The sequence below is a fragment of the Procambarus clarkii genome, chromosome 65 (genome assembly GCF_040958095.1).
Source record: "Procambarus clarkii isolate CNS0578487 chromosome 65, FALCON_Pclarkii_2.0, whole genome shotgun sequence".
Classification (NCBI taxonomy): Eukaryota; Metazoa; Arthropoda; class Malacostraca; order Decapoda; family Cambaridae; genus Procambarus; species Procambarus clarkii.
The window spans coordinates 21,942,659-21,968,496 of record NC_091214.1 but is presented as its reverse complement, the minus strand read 5'-3'; the positions used below and the strand labels follow the sequence as shown (position 1 = coordinate 21,968,496).

The 25,838-nt window shown below is 39.8% G+C and overlaps 1 protein-coding gene across 2 annotated transcripts; it reads left to right on the top strand.

Annotated features, from left to right (window-relative positions):
* Positions 1 to 208: 208 nt before the first annotated feature.
* Positions 209 to 17,488, top strand: LOC123771067 (serine/threonine-protein kinase 16). Of its 2 annotated transcripts, XM_045763365.2 has the most exons (10): positions 209 to 251; positions 6,444 to 6,555; positions 7,620 to 7,756; positions 9,929 to 10,022; positions 10,378 to 10,518; positions 11,268 to 11,327; positions 12,812 to 12,956; positions 13,707 to 13,861; positions 15,196 to 15,330; positions 15,883 to 17,488. In XM_045763365.2, the coding sequence occupies exons 3-10, from the start codon at positions 7,644 to 7,646 to the stop codon at positions 15,994 to 15,996; spliced, it is 957 nt and encodes a 318-aa protein (XP_045619321.1). In that variant the 5' UTR covers positions 209 to 251; positions 6,444 to 6,555; positions 7,620 to 7,643; the 3' UTR covers positions 15,997 to 17,488. The 2 variants fall into 2 exon arrangements, with proteins under 2 accessions (XP_045619321.1, XP_069165691.1); XM_069309590.1 differs by lacking the exon at positions 11,268 to 11,327 and having other exon boundaries at positions 15,883 to 16,138.
* The last annotated feature ends 8,350 nt before the right edge of the window (positions 17,489 to 25,838 follow it).

Sequence of the window (25,838 nt, the reverse complement as noted above, 5' to 3'; positions counted from 1 at the left end):
AATATTAAGTTAAATAATTCATTTGTTAGACAATATATAATATTCAAATCTATAAATTACTTTAGAAAGGCCTATAATACATACAAATATTAATTTACACACTCCTGGCGCTATACGCTAGGAATTTCAATATGGCGTTCAAATAATTTTAGGCAGAGAGTCTCTGGGTCGGTTGGTCGCTCACCGATCATTGACTACGGGGCCGCCAGTCGTTAGGAAGCAGCGGCGGCGTGAACATCGTTCCCCTCTAGGTGAGACTGATCATTTTTTTTGTTTTGTTTGCTAATATATCTGAGCAGTTGGAAGGTGCATTTGAATATATAGTCTACCTCCACCTACAGTGCTTAATGCATTATACATTTGTTCGCTATTATAACATTGAGTTTTTGTAATTTTTATTTTTTTTGCAGGGATATTCCTGCGTGGGCCCTAAGCCTTTTTGTAATGTCTCCGAGGGTCATTGTTTCCGTATTATTTTTTTTTTCATCCGGGTTCTGTAGTATTCAAATGTTTGTATTCCACTAATGCTAAATAGTCTGTCCTCTCTCGGATATTGTGGAAGAATTTAAGGATCATGATTTGCCAATATTATATGAGAAGGATATTATGTAGAATACACTTCCCCAGTGTTAAACCACCCCGACGTCAGGCTAGGCTCCTTAATACGGCGGCCGACCCCCCCCCACAGTTTTTTATCGTGTATAAATTAATTTTATATTGTTTAATTAGGCGTATAGTAGGTTCGGTATTTAGGTTCTGTTGGCAATTATTTGCACTTGAAGTATGTGGAGGGTGAAGCATTTACAGTTGCCTGTCCTCAGGCCAGGCTCCCCTACGCGAGTTAATTATTCTCGCGTATAAGGTAATATTATTTAATCAAGTTAATAGTTTAAAAACTAAGTTTAGAAACAAGCGACAGTCCAGTGTACTGTAATAGATGAACAACTTCCCAACAGGAAGGAGCGGGTACACCTCTCCTGGAACTTAATTTACCTGAGGGCCACTAACACTAGTGACCTCGATGAGGACAGTAAGCCGGCGGCTTGTCTAAGGTCCCCCCATTTGCCCTGATGATCTTTTCCAGCTGTATTTTAAAACCCAGCAGAGTTTTGGCGTTTACGGCTTCGGCGGGTAGGCGGTTCCACGGGTTTACAACCCTATGGGTGAAAAGCATCTCCTGTTTCCTGTCCAACATTCTGGCTTGTTGAGTTTGAACCCGTTGCTCCTTGTTCGTGTAACATCTGACCTTTTGAAGACATTGTCCTGATTGACATCCTCCAAATTGTTTAGTATTTAAAGGTCTCTATGAAGTCCGCCCTGCCATGCCTGGTTTGTGGTGTTAGCCCTGTGGCCCTCAACCGTTACTGATAGAACAGATGACTTAGCTCTGGTATGATTTTTGTCGTAAGACATAGCTCCATAGCTCTGGTAAGACATGACTCCAGAGCAGCTACGTCTTTCTGAAGATGAGGTCTCCATGCCTGGATGCAATAATTCATGTGGGGGCGCACCAGAAACTTATACAATTGAAGGTCTACTTTCTTTTCCTTGAAGGTAAAGGAACGCATGATTATTCCCAGGGTTTAGTTTGCTTTTTTTACTGCCGCTCCCACTTGTACAACTGTCAGTGATTGGTGGATTCTAACTCCAAGATAATGTTGATGATTTGATAGTTGTGTTGTGTATTGTTATGCCCCACAGGCAAGGACTTGCATTTATCGACATTAATAGTCATCTGACCATTTGTGGAGTTCATGTAGATCTCTTTGTAAGGTTTCAATATGGCTTTCACTTCACACTTTACCATAGATCTTAGTGTCATCTGCAAATTTGATGATGTGGTTTGTTATATTCTCATCCATGTCATTGATGGATATGACAAAAAAGGATTGGCCCCAAAATGGACCCTTTGGCACTACACTTAGCACATTGGAGGGGGGTTGGATGAGATATTTGCTTGCTAGGCTTGCGATTACACAACTGGTCGGGCTCCGGGGGTGTCACTTGTTGAGCTTCTAGTTGTTCATGGTCGGACTTCGGTCGTGCATGGTTGTGATTCAGAGGTTGTTTGATTCGTTCATGCTAGGCTTGTGGTTACACAACTGGTCAGGGTCCGGTTGCACAATTGGTCGGGCTCCGGTTACACAACTGGTCGGGCTCCGGTTACATAACTGGTCGGGCTCCGGGGGTGTCACTTGGGCTTCGGGTTGTGCATGGTCGGGCTCTGGTTCGTGCATGGTTGTGCGCCAGGGGTTGTTTGTGTACTAGTGCTCCAGGTTTGTTTGCTAGGGCTCTATGGTTATATGTTTGCTAGAAATCCGGGTTTCTTTTTTCGTACATAGCTCAATTTTTTGTTTGCTATGGCTCCATAGTTGGTTTCTAGGGCAAGTGGAGGGTTTTAGGTAAGGCTAAGGAGATCTTCGTTTGGTAAAGCTAGGAATGGACTTTAGTTGGGCTCTGGGACTGTTTAGCTTAGTGGGGGGCTTGATGAGATGTATACTTGCTAGGCATGTCATTACACAACTGGTCGGGGTCCGGTTGCACAATTGGTCGGGCTCCGGTTACACAACTGGTCGGGCTCCGGTTACATAACTGGTCGGGCTCCGGGGTGTCACTTGGGCTTCGGGTTGTGCATGGTCGGGCTTTGGTTGGTGCATGGTTGTGGTCTAGAGGTTATTTGTTTGGTTCCTGCTTGCTAGGCTTGCGGTTACACAACTGATCGGGGATCGGTTACACAACTGGTGGGGCTCCGGTTACACAACTGGTCGGGCTCCGGGGGTGTCACTTGGGTTTCAGGTTGTGCATAGTCGAGCTTCGGTTCGTGCATGGTTGTGCTCCAGGGGTTGTTTGTTTGGTTCGTGCATGCTAGGCTTGCAGTTACACAACTGGTCGGGGTTCGGTTACACAACTGGTTGGGCTTCAGTTACACAACTGGTCGGGCTCCGGTTAAATAACTGGTCGGGCTCCGGTTAAATAACTGGTCGGGCTCCGGGGGTGTCACTTCGGCTTCGGGTTGTGCATAGTCGAGCTTCGGTTCATACATGGTTGTGCTCCAGGGGTTGTTTGTTTGGTTCGTGCATGCTAGGCTTGCAGTTACACAACTGGTTGGGGTTCTATTAAATAACTGGTCGGGCTGCAGTTAAATAACTGGTTGGGCTCCAGGGGTGTCACTTGTTGAGCTTCTAGTTGTTCATGGTCGGACGTCGGTCGTGCATGGTTGTGATTCAGAGGTTGTTTGATTCGTTCATGCTAGGCTTGTGGTTACACAACTGGTCAGGGTCCGGTTGCACAATTGGTCGGGCTCCGGTTACACAACTGGTCGGGCTCCGGTTACATAACTGGTCGGGCTCCGGGGGTGTCACTTGGGCTTCGGGTTGTGCATGGTCGGGCTCTGGTTTGTGCATGGTTGTGCGCCAGGGGTTGTTTGTGTACTAGTGCTCCAGGTTTGTTTGCTAGGGCTCTATGGTTATATGTTTGCTAGACATCCGGGTTTCTTTTTTCGTACATAGCTCAATTTTTTGTTTGCTATGGCTCCATGCATGGTTTCTAGGGCAAGTGGAGGGTTTTAGGTAAGGCTAAGGAGATCTTCGTTTGGTAAAGCTAGGAATGGACTTTAGTTGGGCTCTGGGACTGTTTAGCTTAGTGGGGTCTTGATGAGATGTATACTTGCTAGGCATGTCATTACACAACTGGTCGGGGTCCGGTTGCACAATTGGTCGGGCTCCGGTTACACAACTGGTCGGGCTCCGGTTACATAACTGGTCGGGCTCCGGGGGTGTCACTTGGGCTTCGGGTTGTGCATGGTCGGGCTTCGGTTGGTGCATGGTTGTGATCTAGAGGTTATTTGTTTGGTTCCTGCTTGCTAGGCTTGCGGTTACACAACTGATCGGGGATCGGTTACACAACTGGTGGGGCTCCGGTTACACAACTGGTCGGGCTCCGGTTAAATAACTGGTCGGGCTCCAGGTGTGTCACTTGGGTTTCAGGTTGTGCATAGTCGAGCTTCGGTTCGTGCATGGTTGTGCTCCAGGGGTTGTTTGTTTGGTTTGTGCATGCTAGGCTTGCAGTTACACAACTGGTCGGGGTTCGGTTACACAACTGGTTGGGCTTCGGTTACACAACTGGTCGGGCTCCGGTTACACAACTGGTCGGGCTCCGGTTACACAACTGGTCGGGCTCCGGTTAAATAACTGGTCGGGCTCCGGTTAAATAACTGGTCGGGCTCCGGGGGTGTCACTTCGGCTTCGGGTTGTGCATAGTCGAGCTTCGGTTCATACATGGTTGTGCTCCAGGGGTTGTTTGTTTGGTTCGTGCATGCTAGGCTTGCAGTTACACAACTGGTTGGGGTTCTGTTAAATAACTGTTCGGGCTCCAGTTAAATAACTGGTTGGGCTCCAGGGGTGTCACTTGTTGAGCTTCTAGTTGTTCATGGTCGGACTTCGGTCGTGCATGGTTGTGATTCAGAGGTTGTTTGATTCGTTCATGCTAGGCTTGTGGTTACACAACTGGTCAGGGTCCGGTTGCACAATTGGTCGGGCTCCGGTTACACAACTGGTCGGGCTCCGGTTACATAACTGGTCGGGCTCCAGGGGTGTCACTTGGGCTTCGGGTTGTGCATGGTCGGGCTCTGGTTTGTGCATGGTTGTGCGCCAGGGGTTGTTTGTTTGGTTCGTGCATGCTAGGCTTGCAGTTACACAACTGGTCGGGGTTCGGTTACACAACTGGTTGGGCTTCGGTTACACAACTGGTCGGGCTCCGGTTAAATAACTGGTCGGGCTCCGGTTAATTAACTGGTCGGGCTCCGGTTAAATAACTGGTCGGGCTCCGGTTAATTAACTGGTCGGGCTCCAGTTAAATAACTGGTCGGGCTCCGGGGGTGTCACTTCGGCTTCGGGTTGTGCATAGTCGAGCTTCGGTTCGTGCATGGTTGTGCTCCAGGGGTTGTTTGGTTCGTGCATGCTAGGCTTGCGGTTACACAACTGGTCGGGGTTTCGGTTACACAACTGGTCAGGCTCCGGTTACATAACTCCAGGGGTGTGACTTGTTGGGCTTTGGTTTGTGCATGGTCGGGCTCTGGCTCGTGCATGGTTGTGTGCCAGGGGTTGTTTGTGTACTAGTACTCCTGGTTTGTTTGCTATGGCTCTATGGTTATACGTTTGCTAGAAATCCGGGTTTCTTTTTTCGCACATAGCACAATTTTTTGTTTGCTATGGCTCCATAGTTGGTTTCAAGGGCAAGTGGAGGGTTTTAGGTAAGGCTACGGAGATTTCCGTTTGGTAAAGCTAGGAATGGAGTTTAGTTGGGCTCTGGGACTGTTTAGCTTAGTGGGGGGCTGGATGAGATGTATACTTGCTAGGCTTGTGGTTACACAACTGGTCGGGGTCCGGTTAATAATGTAATTAGGGAAAGGATTTGAGTAGTCATAATTAGTACTAATTAGTTTGTCATTAAGGTAATGAGAGATTGGAGCGAGTATAAGATTTACTCGCTACAGGTTAAACAGAGGCTATAGTAAAGGATTTGCTACCAGTAAATCCTTGATCCCCGGTCAGTATACGAACCCAGGACGAAGTGCTCGCGAAACGCCAGGCGAGCATTTTAATCACTATACCACAGGGTATATATGTATGGACAGCGCAAAGCATCCACCAGACAGCGTGTTAATGTAATGACAGAATAGGGCTGAGGCATCGTAACTTGTACCTGGTAACTAAAAGTAATGAATTTCCCATCAGTGAGCACTCCATCTGCAAAAGATGGCTATGGGGGGGGGGTCCCCTAATAGTGACCTCGGGGCAAAATTTAAAAATTTTAAATTTACTAAACAAGGTCATGTACACTACATAGACTGGAAATACTTTACTGTTAACTGATCGTTTTATGGCCTTGAACTAGAAGGCTCGTTTCATTTTTTCTAGGATCTATTTTATTAATCTTTTATCAGCAGCTCATACTTTATAATCATCTGCTAATGGCTGGTGGACTATTACTCGGAGGTTTATTTATTTACAAAAAGGTACATTGGGGGTTAAGAGAGTACATAGAAATGTAGATTTCACATTCTTGTAAAGCCACTGGCACGCATATAGCGTTTCGGAGAAAGGTTCTTTTCTATTTCAATGTGCAGCTAAATTGTTGTCAGTAAGGTAACTTTAATGTGTATTATCTCCAACATCATTTCATTATTAATGAAGGAAGGATTTATCAGGAGAAAGGGCCAAGCCATTACGACTATACAGCACTTGGAAGGGATATGGATTTGGGATGGGACTGGCGGGGGGAGGGGGGGGGAAGTGCCCAACCACTTGGTGGACGGTCGGGGATTGAACCCCGACCTGCATGAAGCAGGACCGTCGCTCTACCGTCCAGCCCAAGTGGTTGGGCTCATTATTGATGAACATTCTTCTATTAATTTTATTGATATCCATTATTTTTTTTTAAAGGGAAAATGAGACCATGCTGTCATCCCAGGTGCATATCTTCCAAGTTAAAGCGACCGTCAACATGGTCAAGGATGAGTGTGCCGTGCTCGGCGAGAGTAAACAAGCACATATGGTAAGTCTTTATCTTCAAAAGATATATTTATTATCAATGCATATACTCCATGTGGAAAATACGAGCAGATATTTTGTTAGTTAGATTTGATGTAGTAGAACAAAAAAGTGATTTGCAAACATAGGTATACATTGTACCTTGTTTCTAAACATTTCCACGTGAGAGGTTATCTTTATTTTAGGTCAAGTGTAAGCTTATATTCAGTACTTGCCTATAAGGACTATAAGGAAAGGAACTATCTGGGGAAAGCGCCAAGTCATTACGACTATATAGCACTTGGAAGGGGTCAGGATAAGGATTTGGGATGGGACGGGAGGGAAGGAATGTAAGGGAGTGAAGGCTAGCTCTTTATGCCTCGCCTACTAGCCTTGCTCTACCTATTTTGACATTCAAATTCTTTGTCAAGTCTTTCCTTAAAGTTGTGAGTGGAAGTGGCCTCCACAGCCACTTGAAGTTTACCCGAGAGCCTCTAACTCTATTGGCCTCGAAAAGGACTAGAAGCCGGCGGCTTCCACATGTGGAAGTGCATTCCACATACTGACCACCCACCAGCACTGTAACAAAAAGTAACAGCACTGTAATGTTGTATATGACATGCTTATACGAAGGTGATTTATGATTAAATAAATAATAAATAAATAAATAAATATGTTTATTCAGGAAAGGTACATACATACAAGTGATGTTACATTAATGGATCAATATATAGATAGAGCTAGTACATACAATGCCTAAAGCCACTATTACGCAATGCGTTTCGGGCAGGAAAAACATTAATATCTAGAACTTAATACTAATTGAGCATAAAGAATAAAATGTGTTGAGAACAAATACAAATAAAGATAAAAAATGGGGGAACATGACTGAAAAAGCAGCACAATACAATAGGTTGACAAACAGTGTTGATTAAAAAAAAAAATAACAGACATGGGTTGACAATAGAGGGGTAAGGTAGGTTACAAGGAATTTATTAGGTTAGGAATTTATTAGGATTTATTAATTTATTATTATATGGTATAAATATTTATTCATGTACAGTGCAGTAATGTTTCATTATATTACAGACAAGATTCTAGCACAACAGTGGGATGAATACTGCTGGCCTAGCCATCTTGGTTAGAATGGGCAATTGTTTGTGTACTAAGGAAACGGTAAAAGTCAACGGACGGCAGTATTACATCAGGGAACGGCTTGGAGAAGGGTAAGTTTTTGTTTGTTTGTTTCATAAGCATATTCTGAGCTGTCCCACTTGGTCGGTTCTTGAGGTAAGATCCTACTAGGACCTTACATTTGGCATGTTGACATTCTGAACAAATGCAGTAGGGATCTTTCCAAATGTCACTCCCTAGAACTATTAGACAGTGCTAGAGATACTGTACTGAAGAAAACTCATTCCAGTTCAAAAAGACCTGAAGGAGGACATTCATAAAAAATAATTATTTCCATGCTCAAACTCAGCTTGATGCCATTGGGGGTTGAAAATACTATACTGATGTACATCATGATAAACAGCAGACTGCAAAGTCAGGTATGGAGTCTGATGGGAAGGCCATAACAGCCTAGTCAAAAATACGCACAAGAATATAAACCCACAGGGATAAGGGACTCTGGCTACCTTAACAGAGAAGGACAGTGGGTCAGGCATAAGGGAGACATCCTGCCAAAGCAAATGCAAAACTTGGTAGCCTGAACACTACGGCTACCTTTTCCGAGATCACTAAACATCATGCGATCCAAGCGCACCCTATCTACAGTAGCTATTTTGTTTGGTTGCACTTTACAGCAAAAATTTTCACTTCTTTTGTAATTCTGTTCTGATTCCTGCATTAGTAATCTTAGAGGCAAAGGTTTGGCTTTGAAATCCTCCTTTCAGAACAACTTGCTTGGTTGCTCTTGTTACTTCCCTTACATCCCAGCTTCCTCTGGGGTAGAGTTTTTGTTTGCATCATGAAGAATGTGGGGGGAAGTAATGGCAGAAACCTTGTTTTGATAGTAGTGCTGCCACCTAGAGGGAGTTCTGCTGTAGCAGCCTTTTGAAGCAACTGGTGAGTGTTACAATAGGGGTCTCTGTGAAGCTAAATAGGGTTACCTACTTACCTATTGACTATCTATTCTTGTTTCTGGGGATCAACATCCCTGCGGCCCAGTCTCTGATCAGGCCTCGTGGTTGGTGATCTGGTCAATCAGGCTGTTGGGCACAACTGCTCTCAACCTGACATATTAATTGCTGCCCAGGTGGTCAGGTATCCTTAGGAGGTGTTTATCAAGTTCTCTCTTAAAAACTTTGAGAGGTGGGTCAGTAATACCCCTTATATGTAGACGGAGAGTAATTGAAAAGTCTGGAGCTCCTAATATTGATAGTTCTCTTGAAAATTTTGAGTTTGATGTATTTTCTTTGGATGATTCAGGGCATAACGATTATTTTTTCAGTGCCTTCCTAACACAATTATAACCTTGCAGGAACTTTTGAAATGATCCGGGCTCTGCCAGTGCTGTGTTGACATACCCGTACTGTTCATAGCTCTTTTCATAGTCCTTATTTTTGTTCATGTTCATTTTATATTTTGTGTACTATATTTTGTAAAGCATTTGAAACCATAATCCTTGTGTAATGTATATAGCGTTGATCAAGTTTTGCACTGCAGTAGGCTTAGCTGTGTACTCACCTAATTATGCTTGCATAGTTGAGCTTCAGCCTCTTTGGTTCTGCCTCTTGGCTCTTAATCATTTGGTATATAGGTTCCTGAGTCTATTGTGCTCTACCATATCAAAATTTGAAACTGTGTTTGGAGTTTCCATACTTAGTTTCCTCCATTTCCTCACTTCCTAATGCATTCCATTTGTTAACTACCCTGACAGTAAAAAAAATTATAATGTCTCTGGCTCATCTGGGTACAGTACTCGGTTTCCATCTGTTTCCCTTTGTGCAAGTACAGTACAGGTACTACTGTATCATACCCTATCAATTCCCAAGTATTTTGTATGTGGTAACCATGCCTCCCTTAACTCTTCTGTCTTCCGATGAACTGAGATTCAGTTTTCTGTATTTTTCATGTAGTCTTCATGTTGTCGAGGAGTGCAGTCTACAATACTCGGCTATTAAAATTTAATTTAATTTGTACTGTATTACCCTTTCAAGTCACATGTGTTTAAAAGGTAACACCACTAATGGGATTAAAATATGCATCGTAATTGATTTATCACATTCTGCACTCAATGATAATTCAATTAATCAACAAATTGTTTTAACTATTTCCCTGATCAATAGCAGATGAATGTTTTATATCATATTTTTAACTCTAGCGAGGTACAGCATAATACAGTACAGGTATATGGAGATTTATTGTTGTACATGTTCTGTTCATCTCTTCAGAGGGTTTAGTACAGTGGATTTGGTAGAAGAATCATCATCACATAAGCTCTACGCTCTGAAGCGCATTACATGTCATGCACAGTCTGATCAGAAGGTATGTGGGGATTCAGTCATGTTCCATAAAATAATATATTTCCCTATAATTTGCATTCTCTTAGAATTGCTCTGAAAATAGTTCTGATTTTGATGTAAATTACATTATATAGCAGCTTAGAACAGGTCGGTAGATTGACCCTTCAGTGCTTGATTTTCTCTTAGTGTGCTTTTGGACTTTCTTTAGGCTAGTTGGCATCACTCCAGCTAAATTTAAGTAAACATTTTTAATTTTCTTACATAAATACACTGTATTTGTGCAATACACTGTATTGTGTTTGCAAATACACTTACACTGTAACATTGCTACTGCTTTGAAGGAGCCATGATTATTGTAAAGTGTTCATTTTCTCCAGGTGGCCTTGGCAGAAGTGGAGTACCATAAAGCCCTGTCTCATCCCAATATTGTGGAATGCATAGACGCAGACCTAGTGGGTATGCCAGATTTAATGGGAAACCGTACGTCGCAAGTGCTTATTATCCTTCCATACTGCCAGGTTTGTGATGATGAAAACGTTCGCTCGTTACCTACGTGCATTTCTGGCACTTCTCGTCAAGATTAATAAAAAAAATAATCTATTATTTACAGCTCCATTTAAGTTGCTCAGTATTTGATCACATGATCCTTCTTTTTAAATGTAAAATTCAGTATGAACAAGTTTGAACTAGTTTGAGATATTGTTAAATAACATTTTAATGAACACTAAACCATTTATGGCTGTACAGGGTATTTATTTTATATGTACAAATTTAATGGATTTAGATGTTCAGAACAAAAGTTTGCACAGCTTAAACGGGCTTCAAGAAATTAGGACTGTAATAGTGAGACCAACTGCAAAAATTGTGTACAGGATAATGAAATGATTTATATCAACTTGTGTTCATTATAGAGTATTCATCAGCCCGCAGATGGTAAACAATACCAAATGAGCATTAGACACACAACCTTGTTCATAAGCAATTCCTTATTTGTACTCATTTCTATGAGGTTCTTCAGCAAACACAGTACTGTACTGTAGTATATAAGACATTACCTGGTTATTTTTCATGTTAATAACAACTGCAGTAATATATTAGATAGGAACCTGGTGAATTTTCAGATATATCTTTGATTTTAGTACATAGCTGTTAAAAAGTTAGTTCTTCATATAGTACAGTATTAATATTTATCTTTCATTTTTATAAAATTTATGTTCCCTACCCGAAATAAGTATCTGATGTGATCATTTATGAATTTTGATAATAGCGTGGAACCCTACATGATGAACTGATGCGAAGGCAACAAGCAGGTTCACACTTAGATGAGGTATGTTGATCACATCAGTCATTTTCTAAGTTTCTTCACTTGGATGATCCCTAAGACAAAATAACTACTAGACAGATTCAGAAACCTGTCCAGTTTCAAATGGTCCTGTAGGGTTATACTGATACTAGAGAGGCAATGGAAAAAAAGCTCGTTCTAACCCAGAGTGATCACAGAAACGTCCCACATAAACAAGTCATAGGTAGAATCATAAGGACCTGCAAGAAATGCTCTCGCAAATGCCCAAATGGCTGCTATACTCAATTGCTACAAAATGGTTGCATCCATGCTAACACCCACCCATGACAACATTTTTGAAGGGTCCCATTAGTACAGTCAGGCTTGTTCTAGACTCATAATCAGGAATTCTGTGTTTGAATCCTTGGCAGGGACAGAAATGGTCGGGTGCGTTTTCTATCGCGTAATGCCCTAGTTCACCTAGCAGTAAATAGGTGCCAAGGAGTTAGGCAACTTGTTGTGGGGTTGCATCCTGGGGAGGATCAGTAGTTCGATCTTGGAGGGGGGAGGAGGGTTATCTCGATATACAGTATCTTGAGAGGTTATCTTGAGATGATTTCGGGGCTTTTAGTGTCCCCGCGGCCCGGTCCTCGACCAGGCCTCCACCCCCAGGAAGCAGCCCGTGACAGCTGACTAACTCCCAGGTACCTATTTACTGCTAGGTAACAGGGGCATTCAGGGTGAAAGAAACTTTTGCAAATTTGTTTCTGCCTCGTGCGGGAATCGAACCCGCACCACAGAATTACGAGTCCTGCGTGCTATCCACCAGGCTACGAGCCCCCGATATAAGCCAAACAAGTATACTTTTTAATACACACTGGTTCTTTTTTTGTTTTCAGAGCAGAATTTTATGCCAAAATTAATTCCTTATCCTTACTGTTGTGTTGCACTGGGCTATAGAAACTGTAGCCATAACCCACGATCTCTTATAAAGTCCTCCCTTTTTGTAGCTTGGTAGTTTTTTTTTGAGAGTTGGTGGTTAGTGTGAGCACTGTTTGGCAATACCTGGGATATCAAGTAGAGCTTGGAAAGACTTTAATAACATATTAGCTAAATTTGTGGTCATTCTTATTTGGAATGAGCTTTACTTTAGTGCCTTCCTAGCAACATTATAACCCAAAAGAGATTTTTAGAAAGATCTCAGTTGTGTCAGTGCAGAAAGTCATTCTGCTCAGATTGGCATGACCCTGTCTGATAGGACCAGCAGTGAACTAGCCATATAGAGCACCCAAGTTTCCTGCTCGGAAAATAATTCCATATTAAAAGCTTCACTTTTTCTCTCGGATCCTTCCTCATATGTTCAAAGAACGGTCCTTTATTTACTAAACTCACATTTAACCCATTTTATATAAAAAGCTTCAAATGTTTGTTAAAAGTATTTATACTCATCATGAAATCTCTCTTTCTCTCTCTCTCCACTTAATGAATAAGGTACTAACTTATATTAGTTGTTTTCTTGACCTTTTTAGGTTGTCATATTATCCATGTTCCGGCAAATATGTGAGGCTGCCCAGTGTATGCATTCTGCCACGCCTCACCCCTTGGCTCATCGAGACATAAAGACTGCCAACATTCTCCTGAAGGATGACCTCACACCTCTGCTTATGGATTTAGGTAGCTTTGAACAGAACCGAGTGGAAACAATCTGTTCGGAGGGGGAGGGCATGGATTATTTACATCTTAGTGTTGAGGAATCGCAGTACTGTATAGCAATGTACTGTGTACTTGGTTCCCATGATGCTAATATAAAATTGAATATTATTTTAATTGTAATGACCTTCTTTTAGTATTTCCTATTTATTTAATGTATTGTTTTCTTATTTATACATATTGTATTGCATCTATTAACTTGATTTCTTTTTTCTTACAGTTTTCATAGTTTTATGAGGAAGTCTTTCCTCTTATCTTCCCTCCTCTCCCCATGTAAATGAGAATAGTGGTTAATAACAGCAATATTTTTTTGTTTCGTGTAAGGTCTATCTCTTTATAACTTTAAAACCCCCTTCTTAATTTCTGAATACAGTACTGTATTGTACAGCCATATATATAATACAGTATTGTACAGCCATATATATAATACAGTATTATACAGCCATATATACTGTATAATACAGTATTGTACATGTTGTGTGGGCCAAAATTACCACTAATTTTAAGACTGCATTTGACAACATAAGCATAGCACTCTTCCTGTACATACAATTAGCTAATTACATTACAATACTGTACATGCAGAATTATACATGTACAGCATATGTATAGTTATTGATGAAATACAAAAAAAATTATAGTTTCATGGGCAGTATGGTATGTAATTCTATACAAAATGTACACTGCTCTATGCTAAACTAAATAACATTCCAGGGTCTGTGGCCAAAGCAAGAGTGGAAATTAATGGTAGCTCAGAGGCACGAAAGCTGCAGGATGAAGCTGCGGAGAGAAGTTCCATGCCCTACAGGCCTCCAGAATTGTATAACGTCGAATCGTTTTGTCATATAGACGAACGTACTGATGTTTGGGTAAATAATAATTTTTTTGTCTTTGCTACATTTTCATTGTGAGTAAAGAAAACTAAATGGTCACTTGCAATTCAGCTTTAACTTTCAATTTTTACTTTAGAGTTGATTCTTACACTTGCTGCTCTCACAACATTTAAAATTAATTTGCATCTTGCATGTATTATTTTGTCTTGTACTCATGTGTATTATGTATGCGTGTGCATATGTCTGCAGGAACCCTTGAGTGTATGTCTGTATGAATGTATGTAGACATACAAGGTGTCAACAAAATCAGAGTTCACTCTGCAGTGTGTGTTTCAATTAAGGTGCCAATATCACATGTCTCTAACTACTTTACAGCATTTATACAATTTTCTGGTGACAATTGTCATTCATACTCACCTGTGGATCCTTCATCTGATTTGAAACCTTCATGAAATTATTTTTACTTACCCTATTTTTATGTTGTGTATTTGTTTACTTTCAATTCCGTTGTTCAGTTTTGATTTCTTGTATTTTATTTATATTCTACCTTTTAGTATTTTTTACATCGGAAAACGTATTTAGTAATTTCCAGCTTCTGACATTTCAGCTCGTATACAATACTGCTAGAGTATGTGAATTTACTTACTCTTCTGTAATAATCTTTTTCAAGTGTTTTGACAACTATTACACACAGAAATCACAATAGCGTGATGCATCAAATGAACAAATCCACAAGGGCCGTGACGAGGATGCTGGGATGCTCTTGGACGCAGGTTCGAATCCTCGTCACGGCCCTTGTGGATTTGTTCATTTGATGCATCATGCTATTGTGATTTTTGTGTGCATTGAAGTAAGGGCAAGGAGGTAGAACAGCCTATTGACATAGTTCAAGTGCATGGGGGAATTGTGTAAAATCCTGGTTTGTGTCTCGGACAGACTGCAGGATCCAAGTAAATTCAGTAGAATTTCTGGTTGAAATTCTTATACCATGTTGTAGCTTCTATTCATGGGTTGTTGGTTAAGTTTGGTTTGGGCAATTTAGTGCATTAGTTTAATGACCTTGTGAACGCTCGAGAGGATGGGCTGATTCCTTATCCCCCTTTTATATATTCAGTATGTCGTAGATTTTGGCATTATCACTTACTGTATCATTAAATGTATCTTCTCATAGTGATGTACTAAAAATAATACAGTACAGGTCAGATTTGTAAATTCTTTCACACAATCCATTAAAATTTGTATGTAAATCAGTGTGTATGCTATAATTCTGTGCAGCATACACATTATAGAGATTTACACATTATGTGTATTAACATACACATTATAGAGATTTACTAAGTATCAATATGTATCTATATTCTTTGTTGCAGTCATTAGGGTGTTTGCTGTATGCATTATGCTTCTTCAAATCTCCATTTGACGCAGTATATGAGAGAGGGGACAGTGTAGCCTTAGCAGTGGTTAGTGGAACCTTCAAATTCCCTGAGACTCACCCCTTCTCACAGGTTTGTAGAACTGGCTTCTTTATTTAAAATGGTTAATACATTGACAAAGTACAGTGGTAAGCAATATTTGAAGAGATTCATTCGATTTATCTTACCAGTGATAGAAATTAGTCTGTTAATTTCTATATTAAATTGTCTTGTTGCCCCTGAACGAACAAAACTACAGCATGCACTTACATTAATATGAAAAGTCACTTGTTACACCATCATTTCTCATACATGCACTACACTACTTAATAGATTTTCACATGTAATAGAACATTACAAACTCCTTACATGCTCATTACTTTCCAAATTCCTTCTCTATTAACTTTGTCACATGCTTCATCCACCTCTATATATATATATATAGATCATGCACTCCTTAAAATATTTCTAGCCTACTCTTTACATGCAGTCTCATTGTAAATATCTGATCTACATACCCCCTTTCATCATGGAACCCACCTTGTTCATCACTGACTAATTTCTCAGTCCGGCTGTAATGTATAACTTTACCCTTTACAAATGGAAAAGTGCAAACATGTTAATTCATCAAAATGTATGTTGCAGGATCTTCTGGAGCTGATCGAGAGTATTTTAAAAGTTAATCCAGAGGAACGCCCATATGTAGACTGGATAATAAATACAGTGGACCAACTCAACAAGTCTTCAGGGGCTGTCTAGTCAGAAATCTATAAAGTGTTAACGGAACGACAGACGTTATCTATTTTTAGTACATTTGACCATTCCCCAAGGCAGTGCAGTGTCTTTTTAACTAAGAGTTTAGGCACTTTATAAAAAAAATGTAAATATCGTAATAATGATTTTTATATAATTTTAGCATTTTATAATAAATGCTCCAAAGTAATGAATGCCATTGGGTAATATTCTTCACTTTCAGCTAAAATGCCTGTATTGTTAGTAGTTCATGGCAACACAGTGAAAGTTGCACAGCCGTTGTTATGCAGTCACTTTGAATCAGGTTGAACAGCTTAATTCAAGAATTTAATACATGCAGTGTCTTAATTCAAGTAGCAAGTTCAGTATACAGAAAGATTTAAGGAATGACAGTTTTATCACAGATTAATATAATGCAGTAGACACTATACAATGTTATAGAGCAGTACTCCTCCTTAAACCACAGTACTGTATATAATTACTTTAACCGTGTTCATTAGGTCACATTCCATAATTTGTTTAGGTGCCTATTTTCTGATTTTCATTCTTTATACCGTACTTTATTTTTTTAATTCTTATATTTCACAGTGTAGGCATTGCTGCTCTTTTCACATATGTAAAAGTCAAATCAGTATTCAAAATATTTAATTAGCTATCGTAAGTGTTGGTGATGGGTGTTATCTCATGGTATTGGACAGATTAATAGTTTTTAATAACAAAAATCAAAGATGCATACAAATTTCTACATACAGAACATAGTAATATATATACTTTTAAAGTTTAATATTTCATCTATTTAACCTTTTCAGTGCTGATAAAGAGAGCACACACACATGCACATCCCAGTACAGTTACCTTCAAATTTACCAGAATTATATAAACATATGACTACAAAATTATTTTTAATGTGCAGTAAATCAAAAAGTATTACGGTCAAATACCTTCACAATTCTATATTGTGGTTTAGCAATGTTTAGTTATCGCCTGACACTGGCTGGGTATTTTCCATTTTTGTTCATTTTTATTCATAATTCCAGTACAATTTATTTTACATTTTCCATTCCATGTTATTTCTTACTAAATTATTATCATATATTTTTACATTTATGATAATTAATATATTTGTATTATAGGCAGGAATTTGTTCCATACATTTAGTGAACCTTGTGTATGTTCTATTCTCCTCATGTGAGGAGAAACCAGAGTTCAAAGCTAGCCAAGCTCCTGTGTCTCCTAATCAAGTCCACTACCAGCTCACCATAGCCCATGCTGCTTGGAACTTTCGTTCCACGTAGCCGAGTCTAAAAGTTACAATGTGTCTCCTAGAATGTTAGAATTTGAGGTACTGTACTGTAATACAACAAGCTCCTGGCTGTGGTGGTCACTCAATTGATTCCTTTGGTAAGATCCACTGTGCTCGTAGGACAGAACCATGAACAGTTACTGCAGATTTATGTCCTGACTCTGACACTTCAGGAAACCTTTCAACCATCCCTGCAGGATCATACTTGGTGCTGTGGAAACACTGGAGAACATTCAATCCAGCCCAGAATAACTTTGGCATCACAAGGGACCACCAATGAAGTTTTTGTTAACTGCGTGGGGCCAACTAGTTGTTAACTCCGGTTGTCAATAAGTGGAATGGGTTAAATGAAATAATGATTGAAGCTAATTCATTGCATAATTATAAAGGGTCAGAGCAAACAAATACAGTACATCTTTCGGCTAAAATCCAAAGGGCAGTAGATTGTTATATAGATTTAAATGATCAAAGCTTCCCCACCACACACTATATACTGTATATATACTGCATATATGTATATATACATACAGTATATGCATATACATATATGTACACACAAGAAGGTTCAATCATTTGTGAAAGTATACTTGTCTGAGATTTCTTGCAAAACATTCCAAAGCCTTGAAGCTAACTCAGAATTTGCAGTGAATTTTAAATTACGAGGTGAAACAGTCACACATGAGCAAAAAATAACTGTAGGGACAAGTATACATGGATAGAATTTGGATTCACATACAGTAATTACTATATACTCTACTGTATAGTGGTGGTAATAAGAAATTATATTAATATGTAAAGCATGCACATCAGAAATCACAATAGCGTGATGCATCAAATGAACAATTCGGGATATCATCCCTCCGTGAAGAGGGATTCGAACCCTCATCACGGCCCTTGTGAATTTGTTCATATAAAGCATGGGTTGGCGATCTGGGTCTTCTTCTGGACTGGATTAAATATTCGCGTGTCTTCACAGCACCAATAGGACACTATAGGAATATTTGATAGGTTTTCCCGTGTTGCCAGTGCCAGTATGTCAACCTACACTCACTGTTCATGATCCTGTCCTGTGGACACAATCAATTTTACCTTGGGAAGCATCTGAGTGGAATTCTCTAGCTCTCAATTCCCTCACTCCTGACAGCCCTTGGCTAGATCAAAATGCAAATATTAAAAAATAATCTGAAATGTATTTCAATTTGTAATTATAGTTCAGTGGCAATTTCTTGTATGAGTAGCCTTTGTCATGATGCATGTGATCTTAACAATTACTGCTGTATTGTCAGATAAAAGGAGAATTACTTCAATTGAAGGGAATAATTGCAACATATTAAGATGTTCCTGGCGTGAAATCTTACGAGTTTGATTCAAATTATGGCAGGTTTGTCCCGCACACTTGCTCTTTTTATCACAGAGACAATCTCTGTCTCTCCTGTAAGATTATGGAACTGAAAAGGCTAAAAGATGGAAAAACCAATTCTTGAAATTTTATTTTATTTAATTTTATTTATATATGTACAAGAAGGTACACTGGGTTTATGAGAGTACATAACATTGATGTTTTTACATTCTTGTAAAGCCACTAACATGCATAGCTTTAATTGCTTAATTATGCTTAATTTAGAAATGCTTAATTTAATTGTGAAAAGCTGTAATAAAAGGGCGGCTTTGGTGAATGATTTAGTTAAACCTTTCGGACGAAGCTTTTTCTGTTGAATACTGCACCGTAACTATTTTCTTAAGGTATTATGTAACATTAGTGTCAGTTCTGTAGTCATATTTACAAAGAGTACTGATGAGGATCTCAGGTTTACTAATAATCTCATTTGTGCACAGCTTTGAAAAGCAAACTTTTTAACAAAGACAATACAGTACAGTATAGCATTTTTAAACACCAAATACTGTATATAGTATATACAAATTTGTGATCTTGTATGTATTAGGTATTGAAATAAATGTTATTTACATATAATGTTCGAAGCGAACATGATTTTAATGTGGCTGAAATAGACACTTGACTCACACTTTAGAAGCCGGGAAAGTAGTGACATTTTATAACTCTGCTGTTACTGTTGTATGGGTTTAGTATGTATATAATATGTATTCTGAAATTCAACCTTACAACTTTTCACAAGCCCAGCAGGATCTTGTTTTAACAAAATTGTATAAGAAAGAAAACTATTATATAAAACCTGCATATCATAGACATGTTAGGAAAATTATGTTGTCAAACATTTTTCATATTTAATCAACTATTGTTTGAGCTCTTATTCTGCCACCTTCAAATGTTGTACGCTGCATGCCTTAACAGCTCCCATGACATGCAGCTAGGCAATTGGCATAGGACACCCGTGCCTACAGAGGCAACAGCATGCCTACAGAATTGGTGCCCGAGTGTCTCCAGAGCAGTCATCCGATCAAACTAGACTAATACTGAGAATGTAAATCTCTCAGCCCTTGTACCAAATTGTATGAATAAAGGAAGTACAGGACCAAGGGTCCTGTAACTATGATAAACCGCTGGCCAAGTTAAGGCCCCAACCAATGCTTCATTGGTTGTAGAATGAAGCCTTGCTTCATTCTACTGTAACTATGATAAACCGCTGGCCAAGTTCAGGCCCCAACCAATCCCTGGCCTTGCTTCATTTTACAGTAAGCCAAATCACCTCCCTTGGTACTTATTGTCCACTGCTAGAGTTAATATTGCACTTCTTTGGTGTTGTTATAGTTTACCTGTTGTCAGTTTTAGAAGTCATTCAATTCAATTCTGGTGATAACTTGAGTCTGTAATGCTGTTCTTTGCAGCAGCCTGCAAGCCCATGTGGCTATAACAACCTAGCTGATCTAGTATTTCATGCAGGAACTTCTTCGGTTGTCTCTTAAAAACATCCATTTTTGTTCTGGCAATATTTTATATATATATTTGGTTGAAGGTTGGAAAAGCCATGGGATTCTGATGTTATACTGTGTTCTGATTGTGTCTGAGGCATCTGTACTTCTAATGTCTAGTCTAAATTTCCAACCTTTGCTCCAGTAAGTTGTTATATTTGCCGTCACAGGATGAACATGCGGTGCACAATAAACTAGCTGCTGCTGGCAGCAACAATTAACTATAAGAATGTTTACTGGAATATATTGTACATTGTTACCATGATTATCCAAACTGATTGGTGCCTCTGAATGTTCAGATACTGGATAATTGAATAAAAGATTGTGAAACTATTTTTTTTAAGTCACATTATAATAATATATATACGTATGATGTTTTAATATGAATGCACCAATGTATACATAGGAAAATTATTAAATTTGTGTTATACTTAATACTAATTGATAATGGGTGGGTTAACCCCATTAACCAAATAAGCTTTGGTTAGAGGGGATGGAAAATCGTAAAGTTCTCTTTGCAGAGAATCCGGAAAATGTGAATCATGATAAAGGAAAAGGGGGGGCTCCTACTACTTACATAAGCTATCACGCCCTCTGTATCATTATGTATATAACGGTATCTCTGCTACATTATCACCTCAGTCTTAGAGGTGAGCTATATGGATGTGACATATAATGCCTTATCCTAGAGCGGTAAGATAAGACAAAAGGACTAGCTGTGTTGCCTCACAAGGAGTTTGTTTTGTGAAGAAGATTAAGCCACCCAAGAGGTGGCACAGGCATGAATAGCCTGTAATTTGCTTTGTCTCGGCAGCATTGCTAAGTACTCTACCCATCTCCATTTGATTACCCTTAGTCAGAGACATAAAGCCTGTTAGGCTTATCAAGGTTGCCCCCCCCCCAACCCCCAGGCCAACTTCTGACATTCCTGAGGATGCATTCCACAACAGTTGCTTAACTCCCAGGTACCCATTTACTGCAAGGTGACCAGCAGCATCAGGTGAAAGGAAACACGCCCAAAAGTGTGTCGTCCTGTGGGAATCGAACTCGGGGACCTTTCACGTGTGACCTCAATGTATTGACCACTGGCAGAATAACAGCTCATTTCTGAGCATGTTATTCTGACACACTTATTCCCTTCTTGCTCTGCTTTTAGTGAGCCTAGTAGTAAGTCACATAAACTCCTTGTTAAACTTCCTGGCCAGGGCTGGAGACCAGCCCGCCAGGGGGATCAACATTTTAAGGAGGATGTTGATTGATGAGGATATGAACAAGTACTGAGAAAATGTTGTTTAAGATTCAACTACTGAGAACAAAAAGTTCCAGGTAGCACAGGCTATGGTGAGCCCATAGTGGGCTTGCCGGGCTATAATTTTTTTTTTTTTTTGGTGGGGGGGGGGGCTGAGAAAACTGGCCAGTAACATTTATATTCCCTAGGCAGTTTTTTTTTTTTTTTTTTTTTTTTTTTTTTTTTCTACCACAGACGTGGCCACACATTTACAATGCTAACCAGAATATATACATTTTCTTCTGTCCTCCATGGACAGGGTTAGAGAAGTGTTAAACATACAGTTCAAGGGTTTATTGAACACTCAACTACAGAAGGTGATTCGGTGCTTTTAAAATGCTAAGCTAACCTACATACGTAAATACAAAGATACACAGATTTACGTACGCCCTACATAAAGTATTAGATGTGTCTTTTACATCCCTAGGCAGTGTTTAGCCTCAGTGAAACTTACAATGTAAACCCCAACCACCTCACGAGATTCTATACTTGTGGCACATGTAAGAGGATACAGTCTCAAACTTATAAAGATTTCATCACTTAAAAAGTAATAAATCCATAGAAAATCCTATCTGCTTTAGCTATAGATGGGAGGACGGCGATGCAGTTTAAACTGCACATATAGGAGGACTTCAAAAGCCATAGGATTCCCATTTTTTGGAGTCGCTGCAGTGGCACATAATGGGCTTAAGGCCTGAAGCCATTATGCACCCCTTGAAAAGTTTAGACGGTCTGTCATGTTTGTTTTACAGTCGTGTTAGTCCTGCAACTCGTCCTCAGACTAAGTCCATTCTATCCAGCGGTCGACCCCAAAGATGCATTCATCAATTTTAACATTCTGTTCATTCAAAACAGAACTTTTATCATTTAAAATAATATTTTTTATATATTAGCATATTATACATATTTAGGCACTGGTTAGATTAGGTGTTCAGGTTCTGTTGGCGATTATTTGTATTTGTAGCACGTGGGTGAAGCATTTCAATCCGTCCTCGACTCCAGTCCATTACATCCAGCGGTCGACCCCACAGACGCATTCATCAACTTTTAACATGCTGTTAATTCAAAATGGGAATTTTCTCAAATATAAATTAATATTATAATATATTAGCATATTGTGCATATATAGGCATAGGTTAGGTTAGGCGTTGTGGTTCGAACAAAATTAGTCAGTGAAGCACTTGATCCGGAAGTGTTCGAACGAAATCAGTTGTGAGTCGTGTGTAAACCCTTTTTCATTCATAAACATGGGCAGGCGACGAGTCACAATAGCGTGGGTAAAGTATGTTGACCAGACCACACACTAGAAGGTGAAGGGACGACGACGTTTCGGTCCGTCCTGGACCATTTTCAAGTCGATTATCCACAATCGACTTGAGAATGGTCCAGGACGAACCGAAACGTCGTCGTCCCTTCACCTTCTAGTGTGTGGTCTGGTCAACATAAACATGGGGTTTGGTGGGTGCATGGAATCATTTTTGAGTCTTTGTTCGGAGGACGGGCTGTTTATGCAGCCCGTCCTCCAAACAAAGATCCAAAAGTGATTCCATGCACCCACCAAACCCCCTGTTTATGAATGAAAAGCGGTTTACACACGACGCACAACTGTTGACGTTCGAACATATCAGGAACACAACCCGTCCTCGACTCAAGTCCATTACATCCAGCGGTCAACCCCACAGACGCATTCATAAATTTTAACATGCTGTTCATTCAAAACGGGAATTTTCTCAAGTATAAATTAATATTATAATATATTGGCATATTGTGTATATATAGGCATAGGTTAGATTAGGTCAGGTGTTTAGGTTCTGTTGGCGATTATTTGTATTTGTAGTACGTGGGTGAAGCATTTATAGCGTATTGCGATTCGAACAAAATTCGTCAGTGAAGCACTTGTTCCGGATATGTTCGAACGTCAGCAGTTGTGAGTCGTGTGTAAACCGCTTTTCATTCATAAACAGGGGGTTTGGCGGGTGCATGGAATCACTTTTGGATCTTTGTTTGGAGGACGGGCTGCAGGAACAAGTGCTTCACTGACGAATTTTGTTCGAACCGCAACGCTGTAAATGCTTCACCCACGCACTACAAGTACATATAATCGCCAACAGAACCTAAACACCTGACCTAACCTATCCTATATATACACAATATGCCAATATATTATAATATTAATTTATACTTGAGAAAATTCCCGTTTTGAATGAACAGCATGTTAAAATTTATGAATACGTCTGTGGGTTCGACCGCTGAATGTAATGGATTGGAGTCGAGGACGGATTGAAATGCTTCACCCACGTACTACAAATAAAAATTGATGAATGCATCTTTCATGGGGTCGACCGCTGGATAGAATGGACTTGATCTACGGATGGGTTGCAGGACTAACACGACTGGAAACCAAACATGACAGACCTAAATTTTTCAAGGGGGTGCATAACAAACCAATCAATCTATCAAAAGCTAACTAGCTAGTGCGGCTAGTTGATGTTCTTAATTAACATGGATACAAACAAAATAATTGTCAAGTTCCACGTGTGAGGGTAATCGCATCACCCACTCTTATCGCTAGCCTGTCAAAGTACGGCGTAGTTTCCACTCGTTTCATGCAGGTCGGCGTTCAATCCCCGACCGTCCAAGTGGTTGGGCACCATTCCCCTTCCCCGTCCCATCCCAAATCCTTATCCTGACCCTCTTTTCAATTGCTATATAGTCGTAATGACTCGGCACTTTCCCCTAATTAGTTCCCTTATAACTCAATTTAGACAATTTAATTGGGTTGTTGTTGTTGTTTTAGAATTAGCTATTCAGAACGAAGTGTCCATGTAGCACGGGCTATGGCGAGCCCGTAAATTTAATTGGGATGGGCAGCAATTTAAGTATTGTGTTTATAGAGTTACAGACACGCGTCTAAGAGGCGAGAGGAGGGTGATGGCACGTGTCCTCGCCCGGGGAAACAATGCTCACTACTACCTCACATAGCTGCCTCTGGCCGCGCGCTGACTTAGCCGTTTTGGCAGTATTTATACTCATTTGATATTACTCCTCTTCATCGTGATCAAAAGGATTTATAGCAAGAATTTCATTTGCCTGCAGTGAGGGTTTTTTTTTTCTTAAGAGGTTCTGTAGTTTTATGTCATGCAAATTGCGGTGATAGACATATGACAAGGGATTGAACCTGCGTACGTGCAATGGTTTAATAATGCACTGATATTCACCTGGTGAGGTGAGCTGCATGTGCTTTTAAATAGTTTTATATCCATTTGACGGCTCAATTTACAAAGGGCTATTTATAAATTCCGATTATAACAATTACAAATATTATTGACATCTGCAATAAAATTGTAAATTTCATTGCAGTAATTAAAATAGCAAATATATGTAATATCTTAGGTTTAACGTATCCTTTATACGTACACAATTATACATTATTAAAAAATTCTTGAGCGTTTTCCTTACTAAAACAATTAAACATCTAGAAACAAAAATAAATACAATAAAAATATATTTTTAGTGGCACTCAGTAGGTGGCAACTCCTTCACTCGTACAGAATGTGTAGTTAACGTCCGAATGCTTGAAGATTTCTGTACAATTATTGGTGGTTATCTTACATAGTTTTCTTCTAAACTGTTTCTCCCCTCATTATATATTAATTAACAGGTTACGAATGAAAAAATAGAATATATAAATATTTCACCAATATAAAGTTATAGTTAAAAACAATCTGAAGTCAGTACCAAAAGAGACGAACCGAACAACAACATGGCGCGAACCTTTCAAATCAGCGCGCATGCGCAGTGTCCATGGTTACAACCTGTGGTGACTTCACTCGATCGGATCACCAATTATTTCTTAAAACTTCCGCTTTTTTAAAGGTTGTTCGCCGCTAATAGTTGTGTATATAAGTGCGTGAAAGTTACACAAGTGCCTTAGGCCACGTCAAACAGCGGTTCAGTGTGAAAAGGAGGCATTAAACCTTAGATAAAGTGAGGAATGCAGTGTTTGTTTACTTCTGGAGGCTGGATGCTGCTGCCAGGTGATGGGATGCCTCCTTCATCTCACCCTCGCTGGCTTTAATAATACGCATTTACGCATCTTGGGCCGCCTCAATTTCAATTAAATCATACATTCTAATAAGAAATACAAGAAAAGAGAGCTGGAGATTATACAGGCTGTATTACTCGTGAGAGAGAGAGAGAGAGAGGAATGATTCAAGAATGACAGGCATGTGAATGCCACCCCGAGCACTATATGTGTGTGGTAAGTGTTCATAACTTATAACTGAGGTATTTAAGGGTTAGTTTTGATCAATTGTATATGTTGCTGAAGGTGTTAAATGACACATGAACGCGGAAAAAGTGATTATG